An 18,630-nucleotide genomic window follows, 5' to 3' on the forward strand; every position below is an offset into this window, starting at 1 on the left:
GGGCACTTAGTCCAATATGACCAATGTCCTTATAAGACAGCCATGTGAAGAGAAAAACACACCCAGAGAACACCATGTGACAATGAAGGCACAGGTTACCAGTAAACCACCAGAAGCTGGGAAGAGGCCAGGAAAGATTCTCCTATGGGCTTCAGAGAGAGCACAGCCCTGCTGACGCCTTGATTTCAGACTTCCAATCTCCAGGACTGGGAGACAGTAAACTTATGTTTTTTTTAAGCCACCCAGTTTGTGATGTTTTGTTAAGGCAATTGTAGGAAAATAATACAGAAGGGTATGAGAAACCAGAAATAGATGCTAAGACATTCATTCAGAGGCTGCACAGAGAATCACCAGCACCTAGGTCTAAAGCATGGAGGGGAGGAGGCTTCACTGAAACCTGCGGCTGTCAGGGAGAAGCTGTAGCTTCCAGGAGAGGAACGCAGCCACCACCAAACCACCTCTTGGCAGGAAGGGGTCTGGGATGATAACGCCCCACCTCACTCTCCTCATTACAGTTTCCCCCCATTAGCAGTTTCCAAGGCTTAGATAAGCCAAATGGGATGCCAGAGAGTAAAGGAACCAAGTGGGTATGTCAAAGTGGAGGGGCAAACAGACTCAGTCCCGACTGCGAAGTCGCCTCCCCTTCGGGGAAGCCTTCCCCGCCCTTCTGACCAGAAGCTGGCCCCTACGACGTGCTCTCACAATCCTGCTCCTGCAGAATACTTACTACAGCCACAATGGAGGAGCTAATTATACAAATTATTAAGTGATGACTGGCTCTCATGCTAGCATATAAACTCTGTGAGAGAAGAGACATCTGTCATTCATCAGTGAATCTCCAGAGTCTGGCCCATAGCAAGAAGGACAAGATTTATAGGATGTGCCAAAAGCTAGGCAACCTGATATAAAAAGATCAAGTATATAAATCCGAAGAGGTTGCCCTTGGCAACTTTCAAAAACTATAAAGCATGGTCACCATTACATTCTGCAGGTGAGTACTGATGGCACAATTTATAATATCCCCAAATGTGACTGGCTAGAGCACTTGCTCACAGTCCTCCAGGAGTGAGGCGAGGCAGAGGTGGGTAAGGAGAGCATCCACTATGGGGGCCAAGCAAACTGGAGCAGCTCTTGTCTACCTTTTATCAAGGCAGTCTGGTCTCAGTCACTCTGGGGAAACCAAAAAAGCTTAACCGGATCTTTCCCCTACTAACGTAGGAATTAGGGCCCAGACTCTCCCTCAGATACGGGAAACCATCTTTGCTCTTGCCTTTTTGCTTACCAGATGACCCCCTTCCTAACTTCTGCTGTACTCTCTAATTCCAATTACTAATTTACCAGTTTAATTTCAAAGATTATTAGTCTTTAAATTCAAAAGGGTAGGTGTCAAAATTCAAACACTCTCCTTTTTTTAAGCACATACATGTTTAGGCTGTCATATAATGGGATGTAGTGGTGGTTTCTAAGTATTTTACAATATTTGGCTGTGTGTAATTCAACATCGCTGACCTAAGAACCCTTCGGAAAAGATAGATGAGCTCAATAAAGATTAGGAAACTCCAGCTCAGATTTGGAAGACAACATTTCATTGGATTGCTCTTTTTACACATGGGTGAATCACCCTTATCCAACTTTGCCAAGAGGGAGTTTGCAGTGGACACAACGATCATTACAACATCCTCAGAGCCTTTGTGCACATACTATTGATCTCCTCATTTGATGGTTCTTTTGATTACCACTGTAAATGTCAATAATGCTTCCTCTAGGTATTAACTGTTAACATCACCGCAGAGAGTCCACCATGTATATCTACTCTGAAAATGGAGCAGCCCTATCAAGTTTAACTTCTAAGGCAGGAAGCAAAAACCTTGTAATCAATCAAATAGCTGCCGTAACCTCCTCTCAGTTGGCCTGACTTACCTTGCCCACATGTTTGTCTTGAGGTTGGCATTGTCATCCCATTAACAGGCAAGCAGCAGGCCCCTGAGCCTCCCCTGATCAGCAAGACTCCGCTGGGCAGTTGGGCAATAAAACAGTTGCCGACAGGAACTGGTTTCCTCAGGCACAAGTGCGTCACAGAGGAGGTGTTGACTCAGAGGCGGGACCACCGTGAAAGCCAGTTGGGAGGCAGAGCTGCCCCAAGTGAGCCATGCGGAGGATCTGCTCCTTCATCCATCTCTCCCTCTTCTGGGCAGGTAAGGCAGATCCTGGGACCCCAGCCAAGCAAGACTCAGCAGCACAGGAGACGTCAAGGCTCCCAGGACCTGGAACTCAGAAACGTTGCCTCTTGCCCAGTGATCTCAGCCCCCAGTCCTCACTGGGCCCCTCTTCTATCTTTTCCCTCAGGAGTCATGCCAGCTGCTGTGTTGGTGCCTGTAAAACCAGAAGTGCCTGTGTCTGTTGGGGAGTCTGCCACCCTCAGGTGCTCTATGCAAGGTGAAACAATCGGTAACTACTACTTAAATTGGTACAAGAAGACCCAGGATGGCGCACTGACTTTCATATACCGAGAACCTAACACCTATGGCCCTGGTTTCACGGACCGTTTCAAAGGAGCTGTTGATAATCAAAACAACCAGGGTGTCCTGAACATTTCTATGGTATCAGAGAGAGACGAAGGACTTTACTACTGTGCCTGTGATTACCACCCTGCTGCAGGTCTACTTCTGAGCAGCTCGAAAACCACTGAGTTCCGTGGAGAACAGCAGGGCCAGAAATGCCATGACTTTCTCTCAAACAAATAATTTAAGAAATGGAAGCCAAAGAAAGCTGGCATCCCTGCCTTTCCTGAAGGCTCAGTCACTCTCGTCTTGCCCACACACTCCACGATGCTCAGACAGGCAACCGCCCAGCAGGGTAAGGCCCAGTGTGGAGCAGAAGGGAGAGATGGAACAAAAGGAACGAATTATAGCATCGACTCTCACAGTTTTCTTAGAGCTTTATAATAGATTTGGCCACAGACCCCAAAGTGCTGAGGGTATGGCAAGGATTAAAGAGGCGCTTTCCAAAGAAAACAATGGGAAGCATCCAGCTTCTCCCCAGTCATATGCACCATGAATCTAGATGTTCTGGAAGAGCAGGGCGGGGACAGTGACCTGTCTTCAGCATCAGATAGTGTGTCCTGCCTGTCACCCTGCCCCACACGGAGGGCGAGGCTCCATCCCCGCATTCTGTACTCTTCTGATGATCTCTGGCTGAACATGCAATTTCCTTTCTACCTCTTTACTTTTTCCATATGTGCTAAAAACAAAATATTGAAAAATTGCTTCTATTGGCACTTTTTTATCCTTTTTGGGACACCTCAATTTAATACTACACTTCTGTCCTAAAAAAATGTAGTTTTCTAAATTTAGGTGATTGACAGGGCTTTCTATCCTAAGGCTGAAACCGTAGCAGAAATTAGCCTTCCTGCTGGCCTCATCTAGAAAATCTACCATTCACCTTATTAGATAGCTTGTTGTAACTTACGGTGATGGATATGTTCGGTAACTTGGTTGTGGTGAGGGTTTCACAGATGTACAGGTATATCAAAATTCATCAGACTAAGTACTGCAAATATGTGCAGTTTATTTCATATCAAATGTGCCTCAATAACGTTGTGAAAGTATCTGTTAACATCTAAAATGAACATTCATAAAGCTTCCTTGGACTACATCAGGCAATAGCTAGGTAAAACTTTCTCCAACTAACACTTCTGATCAAATACCCTGCCTTTGGCAGAAGCACAAGGGGCTGACTTGGGTCTGCCCCATGCACATTGGCTTCCAATCAGAGCACTCACTCTCTCACCCAGGGCCCTCCCAGTCCTCCCTCCTCTTGTGGCTCGGTCTGGCCATTCATATATGTACACATTTTATATAGCCATAAATGTTACGGTGTATAACTGTTCCATGCACTTAGTTGCGACTTTCTCCATGACCTCATTTATCTCCCCAGACACTTACATCACTCTCCCCCTCTCTTCATTCCTAAGCCCACTCACTCTGTCCTGCTGCCAAATTCTGACATGGACTTGTCACCTGCCTTCTACTTTTCTGCCCACCCCTCTGGGTATCTTCTTGGGTTGAACTGTCTACAAGTCCCTGGACATTGGTTCTGCCCTTGGGCATAATCAATTTCCCAAATGCCCATCTGGACAGGGCACCTTGAACCCAAAGTTCTGGAAAGGCATTTGGACCCAGTCTCCCTAGGATGTGTTCAGGTCACCATAGAAGGCGCATCACAACTCATCAAGCCCACCACCTGCTGCTCATATCCAGTTAGTCTTCTTTGGGCAAATGATAGGCAGGAAGGTAGAGTGTATCTCCAACACTGAGAGGGTACAATTCTTTTCCCAGTTTGAAATTATGACTTTGGAAAAGAACAGCATCTGGAAAGCTGGTTACACAGATGTCGAGGTTTGGAAACACGGTTTTATATGGTGTACAAGATAGATCCCTAGTAAGACACCCAAATGAGTCCTCTGAGGGACACCAGAAAGAATGACTCTGAGGAGAAGGAAGTAAAAAGGATACCTGGAAAATCCATAAAACTGTATGTTAGCTGTAATAATAACTAACAAATGTTGAGTGCTTACCATGTGCTATAGGTACCATCCTAAGCACTTTGAATATGTCATTCGGTTTAACCTTCACAATTACCCTAAGATTCATTTTCTATTATTGTCCCCATTTTACAGATGAGGACCTTAAGGCACAGAAAGGCTGAAACACTTGCCCCAAATATTATAGCTAATAATGGAGAGCAACAGAAGCTGGAGTCCATGCTGGAGAATTCAGAGTATAATTCAAGGAGGTGGGGGCCCAGAGAAGAGGCCATCTCCAGGACATGTCAGAAACAAGGGCAACAGGGGCTATCCATCAGACCTGTCCAAATTAATGCTCCATGACTCTGTCAAAACACTAGGACAATAGAGCAGTGGTCCCAAGTGACCTCTCAAACATCTTCTAACTCTGGGATTTCATGATCCTGATGTGAGCTTTACAGTCTTCTAAAATCATCTATATCTCTCTATCTATGAAATGGAAATAATGAGTTCCAGCTTCACTGTGTTGTAAAAATCTAATGCTAAGAGGTCAATAAATTGCACTGCACATAGTAAATACTTGATACATGTTACTCATTAAAAGAAAGAGCAAACTATATGGTAGAATAATTGAGTACAAAGTGAACAAATTACTGATCATCAGCAAGATGCTATTTTGCAGATATGAACTCACACTTATGACAACCCAGTAAAGTCATTTTCATCAGCTCCATCTTATAGGTGGGGAAACTGAGCCTCAGGGAGACTGGATAGCTTGTCTACAGAAGCAGAGCCAGAATCTGGGTCTGACTTGAAGGCCAAGTTGAAGCTCCTGCCACTAGGTTAGGAGCCATGGGATATCCTAAAGAAATACCTTCCCACTAGCAACATCTCAAGTAAAGGCTGGCTGGGAACAGGGGCCTGAAGTCCAATCATCTTTGCTGATTCACAGGTGACTTTTGATTCGTTGGCCACTTTCCAAAAGATGGAATGGGAGTGGGGGCAGCCACCTCCTTCCACTTCCTGTTTTCCCTCCCCTTCTTTAAAACATCAATGGCAATTTCAGCTTCCGACCTGTTCTCCTGAGATGCCTCACTCTCATGGTTGAAGGAAGAGAGCTGCTATTCAGCTCAGCCCACTTACACTCCTGAGCACACCCTGGGTCAGCCCCTTTTCTCTCAGGCTACACTCTAAGAAATGAGCCCACCTGTGCCTTTCTTTTGAATACTTCCCTAAGGCAGTACCTTGTTGGACTCCCTTAGAGTCTCTGGAGGTGCCCATGCATTCACTGCCTTCTCCTCCCCCTCTCAGGGGTCTGCCTGGAACGGCAACCTCAGGGGCCTGGGCCTGGTGTAATAAGAGCTGCAGAGATTCTGTGGGTTTCTGTCAGGTCCATAGAATCGCTAACTTTACCACCCATATATATCTCTTCTGGGAGGCAAAGTGTGCAAGTTTGTCTCTGCCATTGTTATCAACTTATCACTTACACCAAGGCCACAAGAGGGCTCAAGATGTGACATTCACAGTTCTCTGAATTCAAAAATGAGCAAATAGAACCAGAAGACACTGGGGGATTAAGAGGCAGGAGCCATTGTGCAAAGAATAGAAATTAATTTCTAGCCAAGCCTTCGCTGCTTCAGGTAGGTCTTAGCCCCTGCCGTGTCTCAGCTAACACATGCAGGCTGAGAAATTTTCTACACTGACAAGGTGAACAAACGCAGAATCGAGGCTTCTTTCCTACTCGTCAATTCAACACATTTCCCCAAAATACTAATTGAAATGATAGGATTATACAACTTTAGTTTTTTTGTCAAAGTGCTTTATTCATCTGCCAGCAAATACCATCTCTTGTATCTGCTTCATTTTTCTCCAGAGTATTTGTCACTATTTGATGTGCTACGTATTTTACTGGTTTATTCTTCTACTGACCAGCTATCTGTCCCCTGGAACATAAGAAGATCCTTGACGGCAGGGATTTTTGTCTGTTTTCTTCATTGCCTTAACTCCAGCACTTAGAACGAGTCTGGCCCAGAACAGGCATGCAATCAATGTATTACACAGATGAATGAATGAATGTAATACAAGTGAGTGCTGTGTCACCTGCCCTGGGCTGGGTGCTGGGAAGAAGACCCAGACCTGTTTCCTCTATTGAGTCCCAAGATCCCAGGCCATGAGTCTTGGGCTGTCAAGGAAAAAGCTAAACACTTCTATTTTATTTCACGAAGGAATTTTGCAAAGCTTCTCTTCCAACAGCCCCTCTGGGGCATGCTCTTTCACAATCAAAAGCCACAATAACACATTTCCCTAAACAAAAAAGCAATTCCTAACTCCCTTTCACTCTACCACTTGGACTACCAAATGATTTTGATACTCCACAAGAATACAGAATCCTCTGGGGCATTGTTTTTTTAAAAAAACAATTTACATATACATAAACACATATGTTTGTGAATGGTAACAGCATAGTTAGAGTGCATCAAACACTAGAATTCTCTGAAGGCATGCCCCAGATGCTCCAGCGCCCCCAGGCCGCAGGCAGCCAGTGCTGCGCTATATTTAATGGGAAAAAGACCTGGTGTCGGGGAAAGTCCAGCCAAAATGCAGTCACTTGTATTGATGCAAATAAAGCCAGGTTCTCGAACTCTGTGAGAACTCTTTTAAATAAGATATCTAACAGGCATGAATAAGTTTTCCTTTTACCTGCATGCTTGTGGGCAAATAGAGAAGTTTAAATTATCCTCTTCTGGCTCAAGGAGAAAACTTCATGAGTATTCATAGCGTTTATACTTACACTAAAGTAAAAGCCATAAATATCTTTTAATCAGTATAAATATATTCCTAGAGCAACAAATTATTAAGAAAGAAAACCAATCCAAGGTAGAGACTTGTGGAGATTAAAGTTGCTTTCATAAACAAAACGATCGTTATCCGTTCATTCGATAACAATTTATAAAGTGCCTACTATGTGCCGGGTACTTTTCTAGACACGTTGGGACTAGGCACAGCTGCCAGACACCTCAGAAGCTTACATTTTAATGGAAATAAACACAAAATAAAATAAATAAGTAAAATATACGTGAGATGGCAATCATTGCCATGGAGAAGAAGGAAACAGAGGGAGAGACTACGTTACCCACAGGCTGGGGGAGATTATAATTTTAAATCAGGTTGTCAGGAAAGGCTACAGTGAGAAGGTAACATTCCAGCAAAGGCCTGTGTGTAGGCAGGGAGCACAATAGTTGGAGTCTGGATGTTTGCTGGACTCCTCTGTTAGAAATAACACTGGGGTGTACAGTTTTGTGGGTTTTTGTTTTTGCAAAAAAAGTACAGATTTAAGACACACAATAGTGCCAGCTTTTCTGAATAGGAAAACGGGGAAGAGTTGTTTTCTTTCTCATCTTGCTAAGAGCTCTTTCACCACTGATTCACCTTCATTCTGAGGACCAAGTGCTGGAATTCCATGAATGAGTGCGAGGCGTGTTGGAGAGCAGGTGGGAGGGTGCAGCAAGGAAGCCGTCCTGAGACGGTCAAAATCTACAACATGAAAGGGAAGATGGGGGAGAACTGATCACTGACAAATGGAAAACAGGACACGGGACGTTGAGCCCTTTACCTTGACTCTCCCTACTCATGTAACCACGTCCCGTGGACTGATGAGTGTTTCATCCTGATCATGAAAGGACACAAGGAACCCCAAGGGGGGTGATGTGATTCTCTCACTCATCCCAGGATGGCTACTCTAGCACCTGGGAAGGGAATCTACAGCCTCATTTCTCCTTGTGTGCCCCCCAAACTGTCCCAATATAGACCGTGTAGCTGAAATAAATCATGTGTTCACCTCAGGGAGGTTCTGAGATTTTTCCTCCTCTCTGGGAAGTCAATCACGGAGCTACTGAGGAATTTAGAGTGACTTTGGAGAAAGCTGGAGTGTCTTTACGGTACTGAGCAAAGCTTTAAAAATTCACCCTCCAGGGCTGCTGGGTGTACTGGAACCACAGGCCAGGGGAGGCCCCAGAGTCTATTTCCACCCCTGCTTGCCACTGACAGGAGGGAGAAATATTAACTCAGAGGCAAAGAGAAGGAATGTTGGCATCCATGGGGACAATACCAAGGAGACACAGCTTGAATGTGGGTTGTCATATGCTCTGTCACGTCAAAGGCTTCCCCATATGTAGGGACATCACTGTGTTTGCATAGCACCTGTGTTAGAGTCATGAGTGACTGATCAAGGATTAAACGCCTAGTCTTCTAACAAGGTAAAGAGGGTTTTAAGTTAATAAATACGGTCACAAGGGGACCAGTGTAACTGACACTATTGGTTGAAATCAGGGAGGTGGCACAATACCAACAACCCTCCTCCATAGTAAGAATCAGTTTAAGTGTCTGAGTCCACAGCTAGGCCATGTCTTAGCACCGACACGTACCTCCCTTCTGAAAGCTATCCACCCCACTTTCACACGCAGAGTGTTACAGCAGTGAGAAATTTACTCACTACCTGGCTCACCCTCTTCAGCTGAAGATGAAGAAACTGAGGAACAGAGAAATTAAGTGCCTTTCCTACCATCACACAATATAAAGCAGATAGACAAAGTGATGTACTACATTTCTGTCTCTTTCCCCCAGTGTCCTCGAAGTCAAGGGCTAAGAGAACACAGAAAAGGCAAACCATGTGATCATGCCAAGGTGAAAGGCAGATGGGGTGGGGCATGGTTTTCTCTGACAACCACCTCCTATAATCTATCTCACACGTGCAGATCCATGGAAATGTTGTCATCGCTTTAATAAAAAAGCTCCTGGCACAATTTAAGTAAGTATATTTTCCTCTCTTAGATAGCAGTATAGTGCTGCTGTCCAAGAGGTAGAGATAGGTAAAGTGATCTACAACCGCCTTAACCATTCACAAAAATACCAGTGTGTGTTGAACGTACAAACAATAATCTGCAAATTGTCTCTACCTTTGGCAAGGCTTAAGACTTTCATCTGTCTTAAAATGAATAAGTTGACAAATGTGGGCTGTAAACTGCATATATGTTTTATTTCATTTGAGACCAGATCTCACTCTGTCACTCAGGCTGGCACAATCACAGTTTATAGCAACCTCAAACTCTTGGACCTCCAGCCTCAAATGATCCTCCAGCCTCAGCCTACCAAGTAGCTGAGACTATGGGTGCCCTCCATAACACCTGGCTAATTTTAATTTTTTCATGGAGATGGGGTCTCACTATGTTGCTCAGGCTTGGTCTTGAACTCCTGGCCTCAAGCAACCCTCCCATCCTGGCCTTCCAAAGTGCTGGGACTACAGGTCTGAGCGACTGAGCCCGACCATGAGTTAGTCGTTTCAGCACTAAAAAGAGAATGGATTCTGGAATAAGAGGAAAATGAGTAAGATGACAGCTCCTCCCTTACAAGGTCTGGGACCTTGAAAAACTTTTTTCAACTTCTCTAGAGCTCTATTCAGTCATCCATACAATAAGAGTGATGATTTCATCAAGTTCTTCCAAGGCTTAAATTAAACAGTTGATAGTAAGCACCAAGCCCACCTGCACATCCACCATCCAGAGATGCTCAGCAGGGAACAAGGCTCCGTTTTCCTCAACACCTGATGGTCTGAAACAGAGTGGTTTTACCTAGAAAAGGGAGCTCCAATAGGCGGGAACATGGCCAGTGACCACTCGCTTTTTTCCAAACCAAAATCTATTAAATGTGCTTCCAGGACATTTTTCACAAAAGTACCTCTTCCAGAGTGCTCTTCCCACACAACCTCTCTGAATTCTTTCCCTGCACTAACAGCCATGAAGTCCCAGAGGCAAGACCTTCACTGGGCAGGTCTAGCTCCCTGATGAAACACTGCGTCTCAGTGGCCTTCCACATATCCAGATATGGGATATGGCTTCCCCAGTGGTGACATGGAGAATGAATGTTTAATACCAAACATTTGTAACACACTTTGTCCAGATATCTGAGACAAAAGTTAGACAAAGGGGTCCCAATTTCCAGAAAACTCTGCCTTATCCACTGTAGGTATGCTCTCCCCAAAGTCCCCCCTAGTCTTAGGATACACTTAATTAGTATACCCTTTTAGAAATAGAGATTTTTTTCAGGTCCTTAAAAAGGAACCTGTGAAGTTAATCATAATGTCACTGTGAGGGGTGACATTTGTCCATCTTCTTGCTGTCCATACGATCTACATGGAGTTACTCTTCACCGCAGTACTTGGCCAAGGAAATTGAGTTTCCCTAAATGAATCCCAAGAATAAATAGCCTCATTCCAGAACCTCTGGCTTCTTCCATTAAAAAAATCACAGGGACCTGGTCCAGAGGAAGGCAGGAGAGCCAGAGAATCAGAGCCCCTGTCTTGCCAAAACTTCACATTCTGATGGGGAAAAATAATGAAAGTTGTCTGTGCCAAATCACACACTGGAAAGAAGCTCTCTGAGATCTGAGGAAACTTTCACCTGCTATAAAGAGCTGGCAGCCTGTTTTTAAAAAAAAAAAAAATCATCTGGGAGTCAGAACTCCTACTCCTAACTTTGTGTATGACTTTAGACAAGTCAGTTAACCTCATTGTACCTCAGATTCTCATTTGTGTAATAAAGAGTTTATATTAGATAATGTCTAAGATTCCTTTAGCTCTAACAAGCTATAGGGCTCTGCCCAGCAGGAAAGAGGAGGAGCCAGCCATAGGACAAAAGAGATCAAATTTGACAGATTCCCAAGACTTAGGAAGCACAGATTCCTGCTTAGCTGATTCCTTTATGTGACCCAGTAAGGATAAAATCGAACAGGGAACTAAATGAAATACTCTCTTGATTAATCAAAGGGGATTGAAAGTCATTGCTAACCTCACACCTACCTTGCATCGCCGCCAGCTCACCTCCCCTGGGACGCTCCTCCTTCTCTTTAATGCCTCATCATGATTCTCAAAAACTGTGATCACTCAAGGTTGAAGCTTTTAATCTCCCATGTATAAAAGGATATGCAAATAGAGTTCAGTTTCCTGTTGAGTCTCTGCCAAGGTCTTAGCCTGGCAGTTCTGGGAAAAGAGCCAAAGACCTCATATTTCTTAGCTGTTAACATTCTCCCATCTGTGCTCAAGTCAGCAGCCTAGGCTCCAGGCTGTGGTGTGTCTTCCGTCTTGTACTTTCCCAATTTTTCTGAAAGAACCCTTTAGAATGTAAGGCTCTAAAACCTTTCAAAATAAGTAAGATTCAGCTGGCTCCCAAGGAATCTGACAGAGGATTATCTGTTCACATCTGAGGGCAGTAAGAGAAAGACCAAAAGATCTATACTTCTATATTCCTTTATTACGGCCTCTGAATCCAATCTTGCAAGCTACTTGAGATAGTTACATTAATTAGGTTGTAGGCAGGGCTTTCAATAAGTCATCTGTGTCTCTGATCTGGGGTGTCTCACACTGTACATAAGCAAAATGAAAAAGGCAAGGTCTTCAGGTACAATAACAGCTCTGTACAGCATCGAAAAATAAAAAGCCTGAACAACACAAAACATCTCAGGGTATTTCTAGGCCAAAAATTCTACTGAACAATAGAATCAAGGACCAGACTAACTGTCCCCTGTGTTTCCCTGATTGAACTCACTTAAAACAGCAGCTATCATTTTTACTCAATGCAAGACATTGAGACCTGCGTTTACCGAAATGTTCTAACAACATTCTGATGGAAAATTATATGTTCCAAGCTGTGTTAAATCTGACCATCTATTGGAATTTTCACTTGTTCTACAAGTGCCATGGCTTATTTGTATTTCCCCTCTGAAGCTAACTCCCACAAAGGCTTTCCTGCACATTCTCACTTCCATTACAAAGTTAATGTACAACTTACGTTTTTGAACTTTAGATATGAGATTTCCTCTTTCATTTCTGTGTTATCCCAGGCAGCTGTCAAGAGAGCAAAGAGCTCAAGCCTGGACTGAATACCCTGGAATAGGGCATCAGTAAAAAGTGTTCTCCGGACTGTTAATTCATACTCTTTCGCTTGTTGCCCTCTGCAGAATTTGTTTCTAAATCTCTCTCTCTATTCTTGACCCTTGAGCTTTCACTATTTAAAATTATATTTTCTGGGTGGCGCCTGTGGCTCAAAAAGGTAGGGTACTGGTCCTATGTTGGAAGTGGTGGGTTCAAACCCAGCCCTGGCCAAAAAACTGCAAAAAAACAAATAACAATAAATAAAATAAAATGCTAAAAAAATATGTATTTTTTCTTTGCAGTCTACTCTCTGAGTGTTGATACTCCATGTATTTTCCACTTCTCATTTCCCTCCTGGCCTCTCTCACCCTGAGCCTTACACCCTCCAAGAGTCATTATTCCTAGACCGTTCATGTACATCCCAATAGGGAAGTAATGTAAAATATTAAACAGGTCCCTTCCTATTCCTAATTTGGGGGTGGGGGTTGTCTTTTTTTTTTTTTTTTGTTTTTTTTTTTTTTTTTTTTTTTTTTTTTTGGTCAGGGAGAGTATTTTCTTCTTTGTCCCACTCCAACCCAACCCATGCAAGTCTATAAGTTAGCACCACCTTAAGCCATTTGTGGGTATTTTTCTCAGAGATATGTCCCCAGAGCAGCATTTTTGAGACTGTAGTCCACTGGAGACATTATGACCACTGGAGGTGCCTAGCTCAGGAAGACTCAGGAGTTTCTACTTACATCCAATTCCAACGACTTCATCATTGTAATTTGTTATTGGAAAAGTTTGGGCTGTCAACATATCACTCCTATAAAGGCTCAGAAGTGAATCTTAGAGTCTATAGACTATATGGATTCTCTAAAGGTCCCTGGCAAAGACTTGACTGCCCCAGTTCTGTGACGTGGACATGGGAGGCATCCAGATCATCTGCCTTCGGTGGCAGAAAAGAAAATGTCATGGCGGACAACAACAACTCTGGTGTACCTTTGTTTTCCTAATATCACACCCCATTATACAATGTATTTCTGGCAGGCCTAGCTTTGGACAAGTCAACACAGCCTTGTTTTAGTGTGGGGGCCCAGGGTAAAGTAAGAGAATCTGACTCCAAATAAAACCTTCCCCTCATGGGGGTGGGGGAAGGGGAGAGCAGAGAGAGAAAGAAGGAGGGTGGGGTAGGAAAAGGAAGAGCAAAGAGAGGGAAGGAGTGAGGGGATGAGGTCTTGGTGTGTGACACACCTTTCATGGGCAAGACACAATTATAAGAGGGACTTTACCTAACAAATGCAATCAGTGTAACCTAGTTTCTTGTACCTTTAATAAATCCCCAATAATAAAAAAAAAAAACCTTCCCCTCTTTCAAGGCAAAGATTCCAAAGACTGTATACATTCTATACACTCTGTATTTCCATTTGAATATATTTCTCCCAGTTTCTGCACATTGTTTATGTGTACAGAGAATTCAATGATACAAATCGAGACTCTGTCCTACATACACTAATTAAATCAGCTATCAGTGCAGATTGATTGTGTGGAGGGGAGGCAATTTTGCACCAAGATTTACTAACCTCCACTTTAATGAGAAAAACAATAGAAAAACTTTCTTCCTACCATGACTCTATCTCTGGATAGATTGCTTTTCAGGAGGGGGTAAGATAATTCTGCCATGGCTCTTTGACTTGCGTGCCCCAAGCCCATCTGGTCTCCATCACATCAGGAGGAAGGATTGCCTTTATTCAGCAGTGTTTACGCCGTCACACTGATACCAATAGTCATACCTGACTATGTAGCTTGGCTAAAAAATCTGGAAAAGTTCCTTCTAAGAGGGAAGTGGGAAGTGGTGGGACCCATGGGACCTGAGTGCTTGGAAACTCACATCCGCTGCTGACTTGCTCTTCTCACCAGCTGCCAGACCCAGCAGATGTGTCTTCCTTATGAGGCACTGAATGTCCACATCCTGTGGTCCCCTATACCCCTGATACCCCCACGTTTGAGGTGCTTTCCAATTCAGAGTACAAAAGCTGCTGGCTTGGAGCCAATTCACAACGGCCGTGGGCCACAACCGCCAACTACCCAGGAAGCATCCACCCGAGCAGGCATGAGAATCGTATTCTTAGAAATTCCCATGCACGCAATCCCATCAATCATCCAACACCTGCTCAAAGAGGGTGACTGGGAGACTTTCTCCAGCACATCTTGAGAAAACTAAGAAGACTGAGGTTATGACCAAGATTTTAAGAAGCTGAGATAGAGTTAAGGAAATTATTGGAAAGTAGGTGTTCCAACTCTACACACACTTTAGGAAAACCTACAGATCTACCCACACCTTGACATAAAGCCTTCATAACACTCACCTTACCTCTCCTAGTCTCTGAGGACCCCATGGTGGTCACACACTGAGTAGAAACTCACAGCCATGAGCAGCAGGACTTTGCCTCTCTCTGCATGTAGGACAAAGGGGATAGGGATTCTGTTTGGGCCAGGCCTTGCAAGGATGTCTTTGGGTTGCAAATGTCTGTAAGAGATTATACCTTGGCTACCCAAAGTCTATAGACATTTTACTTTCTTTTTTTCATTTCTCCCCCCAAGGAAATGGTCACTGCTGTCCACTGCCTACTTAGTAAAGCTAAGAAAGATAGGAAGGAGAAGGAGTTCAAGTTCAAGGAGAAAAACGAAGACATTAGCTCCAGGGAAAATACAGAGAGGACATAAAGTTTCTGTGCAATTTAAATAGCAAACTAATTTAAATTGCACATGAATTTTATATCCACCCTGTATTGTGGTCTCAGAATATTTTTCATTTGAACTGATGTTAACCTACCACCCCAGAAAATGTCAAGGTCAGTATTAGGATGTATTTTTTTTTAGGAGCTTTAAAAGAAAATTTAAGAACTCAAGGAGTACTACTGCAAAATCCACATACACCAAAAGAAAAAAGTGCTTAGCCATGGCTGGAATGATCCAAATTCTTGGCAATAACTAAGGAGGCTGCCACCTGTCAGTCCACTGTTACTGCAAAATACACCATCTGTACCACCCCATTTTAATCTGCCTGTGTCCTCTTCTTGGGCCCTCCTCCTCATCACATCATTCATATGCTTTCGTTCTATTCCCATCAAAACCCCATCTCAAGAAATGACCTGAAAATAACCCATACTCATGCTTCAGTAATGAATTTAGAGGGAGGCTTCAGCTTTTCTAAGGTTGGGGGGAGAGGAAGCATTACCTTTTTATGGAGATAATAGCTAAAGACTGAGGCAACCATCACAGAATTTTCAAAATTCAAGGAATACTGCCCAAACTGAAAAATGAAAGTTTGTTCTCTCTTTTTTGGAGGCTCAGTGTGAATCACACCAGGAGAGTCTGGAGCCTCCCGAGTGGCCAGGAAGGAGTCCAGCTGGAGCACACACCAGAGTGAGCCATCGCCTGACCTAGAGAAGGGAGCAGAGGCCAATTGAGGCCAATAGGAAAAAAAAAAAAAGATACCTGAAAAGAGCTTTCATTTCAATAACAGGAATAGCTTTGTGGTGGTTGGCAGCCACTCAAAAGTGAAACTAGCATCCTTGTCAGTGGGCGAATTCAATGGATGACTACACTGGAAGGACTGTCTACATTGGCTGGGCGCTAACATCAACGACCTGAGCTATTGTCATCCCTGGAATTTATTATAGAATTCTACACTGAAAGAATATCAGGCCTGCCAAATTATACTCGGTGTATGTAATCATACTCCATATATGTATTTGCATCCTCTTTAACAATATATAATCAGTTTTCTATGTTATCGGATAATTTTCCTAATTGGTATTTTAATAACCTACCTTAATGTTGTATCTAGGGGAATACTGTAGTTTACTCAATCTGTTCTCTCATGGACAAGCATTTAGGAAGCTTCTACATTTTTCCTATTATAAAAATTGCTATGATGAACATATCTGTACTTACAACATTTTCATCACTTAAAATTATCATATATGTGAGGAAACATTAATATATAAAATAGAGTAACCCCCCATTTTCCTCAATTATAAAATTCAAAGTTAAGAATTTTGAGGGGTCAGGCACGGTGGCTCATGCCTGTAATCCTAGCTTTCCGGAAGGCCAAGGCAGCTGGATTGCCTGAGCTCACAGGTTAGAGACCAGCCTGAGCCAAAGCGAGACCTCCCTCTAAAAATAGCCAGGTGTTGTGGCAAATGCCTGTAGCCCCAGCTACTTGGGAGGATGAGGCAAGAGAATCACTTGGTCCCAAGAGTTTGAGGTTGCAGTGAGCTGTGATGCCACAGCACTCTCCCAAGGGGAACAAAGTGGGACTCTGTCTCTAAAAAAAAGAATTTTGGCCAACTTGAATATACAAGCCCTCCTCAGGGTTATAGAATTCTACTTTAAATTTTTTAATGTATTATTGTTTACACTTGCACATTTAAAACTATATATTATATAAGATAATATATCAACTTTAATACTGCTTTTTATTGCATAGTTCATAAAATAACTATTTGAATTCTTCACAATCACCTCAAATCAATGTATTCATTGCCCTTAGGGCCACTATTTTTTTTTTTTTTTTTGAGACAGTCTCACTGTGTCACCCTCAGTAGAGTGCTGTGGCATCACAGTTCACAGCAACCTCAAACTCTTGGGCTCAAGCGATCCTCTTGCCTCATCCTCCTGAGTAGCTGGGAATATAGGCACCCACCCCAACACCCAGCTATTCTTAGAGACAAGGTCTCCCTCTTGCTTAGGCTGGTCTCAAACTTCTGAGCTCAAGCAATCTCCCCGCCTCGGCCTCCCAGAATGCTAGGATTATGGGTGTGGCCCACAGCACCAGGCCCAAGGCCACTATTTTTAGTCTACATTTTTCCGGATTACATTGGATTCACTTTTATCTGAATTGTTTGAATTATTCACTATATATAAGCTATCATCTTATCTATTTTCGAAGGGTAAAACCCACTGACATAACATTAGAAATGCTGTTTTGCCATTTATCCTAGAAATGTATATTCTTGATCTCCACAATAAGACATTTACCTGAAAGACTTGTCTAAACAATATCAAACATTGCGATTTCAAAGGCAATGGGAGACCCAAAAATAGTTACTAAGTTTTTGTTAAACTACTTAGTCGTCTTTCTCACTAATTCCATCAGCTAACTTCCGCAAACATCCATGAACTTGCATGGATGGAGATGGTTCCAGATTAATTCTTCACTAAACTGTACTTAATTGTTCAAAATAAAATCATTAAGCAAAATCATTGTAATACAGTGCTGTGTAATTTTTGTAAGGGATCAAATATAAGAAATCTCCTCCTCTCTGAGAATAATAAACCATAGTTTATGTTCACCCATGCATAGGAGGTTCTTACAATAAATTCCCCAAAGTGGAAATAGCCGTTCAAACTGCTATATTTTCACCCTTTTTACACTAACTAATTGGCTTCCAATAAAAATTAAATAATTTATATCACTCTGGGAGTGTCACTTTGTTTTAGCAAAAGCATTGATTAAATCTCGGACCCCCCAAAATGGATTCTTAATGCTTGATGCACATTTTTATTTCTTGAGGATTAAAACATTTTTCTAAGTTTATTCGCCAATGATTAACATTCTTCCTTTGTCCTTTGTCCATTTATTTTAGGAGGGGGTGCTTAGTGCCTGAGTTTTATAGCATTTAACCACAAAAAAGGCCCTGGTGAGAGCATAGTTTACGTGTATTGTGGATGGCAGAGAGCGGTGATGGCAAAACGCCAAGGAAAGAAAAAAGGAAGAAGAGGGTTCTTGTGCTGATGTGTTTCACTGTGACTACTACTTACCACAGAGGTTCAAGTGCATTAAGCGTTGTTCAAAAACACCCAACTATAGGGGAGGAGGGAGGGGGGATGGAGGGAGGGTGATTGGTGGGATCACATCTATGGTTCATCTTATAAGGGTACGTGTGAGACTTTCTAAATGTAGAATGCAAATGTCTTAACACAATAACTAAGAAAATGACATGAAGGCTATGTTAACCAGATGGATGAAAGTATTTCAAACTGTATATAGAAATAACACACTGTACCCCATGATAGTATTAATGTACACAGCTATGATTTTAAAAAAAAAGAAAGAAAGAAAGAAAGAAAGAAAGAAAGAAAGAAAGAAAGAAAGAAAGAAAGAAAGAAAGAAAGAAAGAGAGAGAAGGCTCGG

The 18,630-nt window shown here is 42.9% G+C and overlaps 2 protein-coding genes across 2 annotated transcripts in view; both read left to right on the forward strand.

The window, feature by feature from the left end:
• The window catches only part of LOC100954674, a 235,000-nt gene that overhangs the window by 110,281 nt on the left and 106,089 nt on the right, over positions 1–18,630 (forward strand). The gene's annotated exons all lie outside the window — the stretch shown is intronic.
• The window catches only part of LOC105888229 (immunoglobulin lambda-1 light chain-like), a 40,335-nt gene continuing 23,854 nt past the window's right edge, over positions 2,150–18,630 (forward strand). The window contains exons 1-2 of the mRNA XM_023508133.1: positions 2,150–2,195; positions 2,347–2,658. Coding sequence (XP_023363901.1) covers positions 2,150–2,195; positions 2,347–2,658 — 358 coding nt within the window. The remainder of the gene's footprint in view (positions 2,196–2,346; positions 2,659–18,630) is intronic.

Source organism: Otolemur garnettii, unplaced genomic scaffold (genome assembly GCF_000181295.1).
Source record: "Otolemur garnettii isolate 467f Iridium unplaced genomic scaffold, OtoGar3 scaffold00225, whole genome shotgun sequence".
In the NCBI taxonomy this organism is placed as follows: Eukaryota; Metazoa; Chordata; class Mammalia; order Primates; family Galagidae; genus Otolemur; species Otolemur garnettii.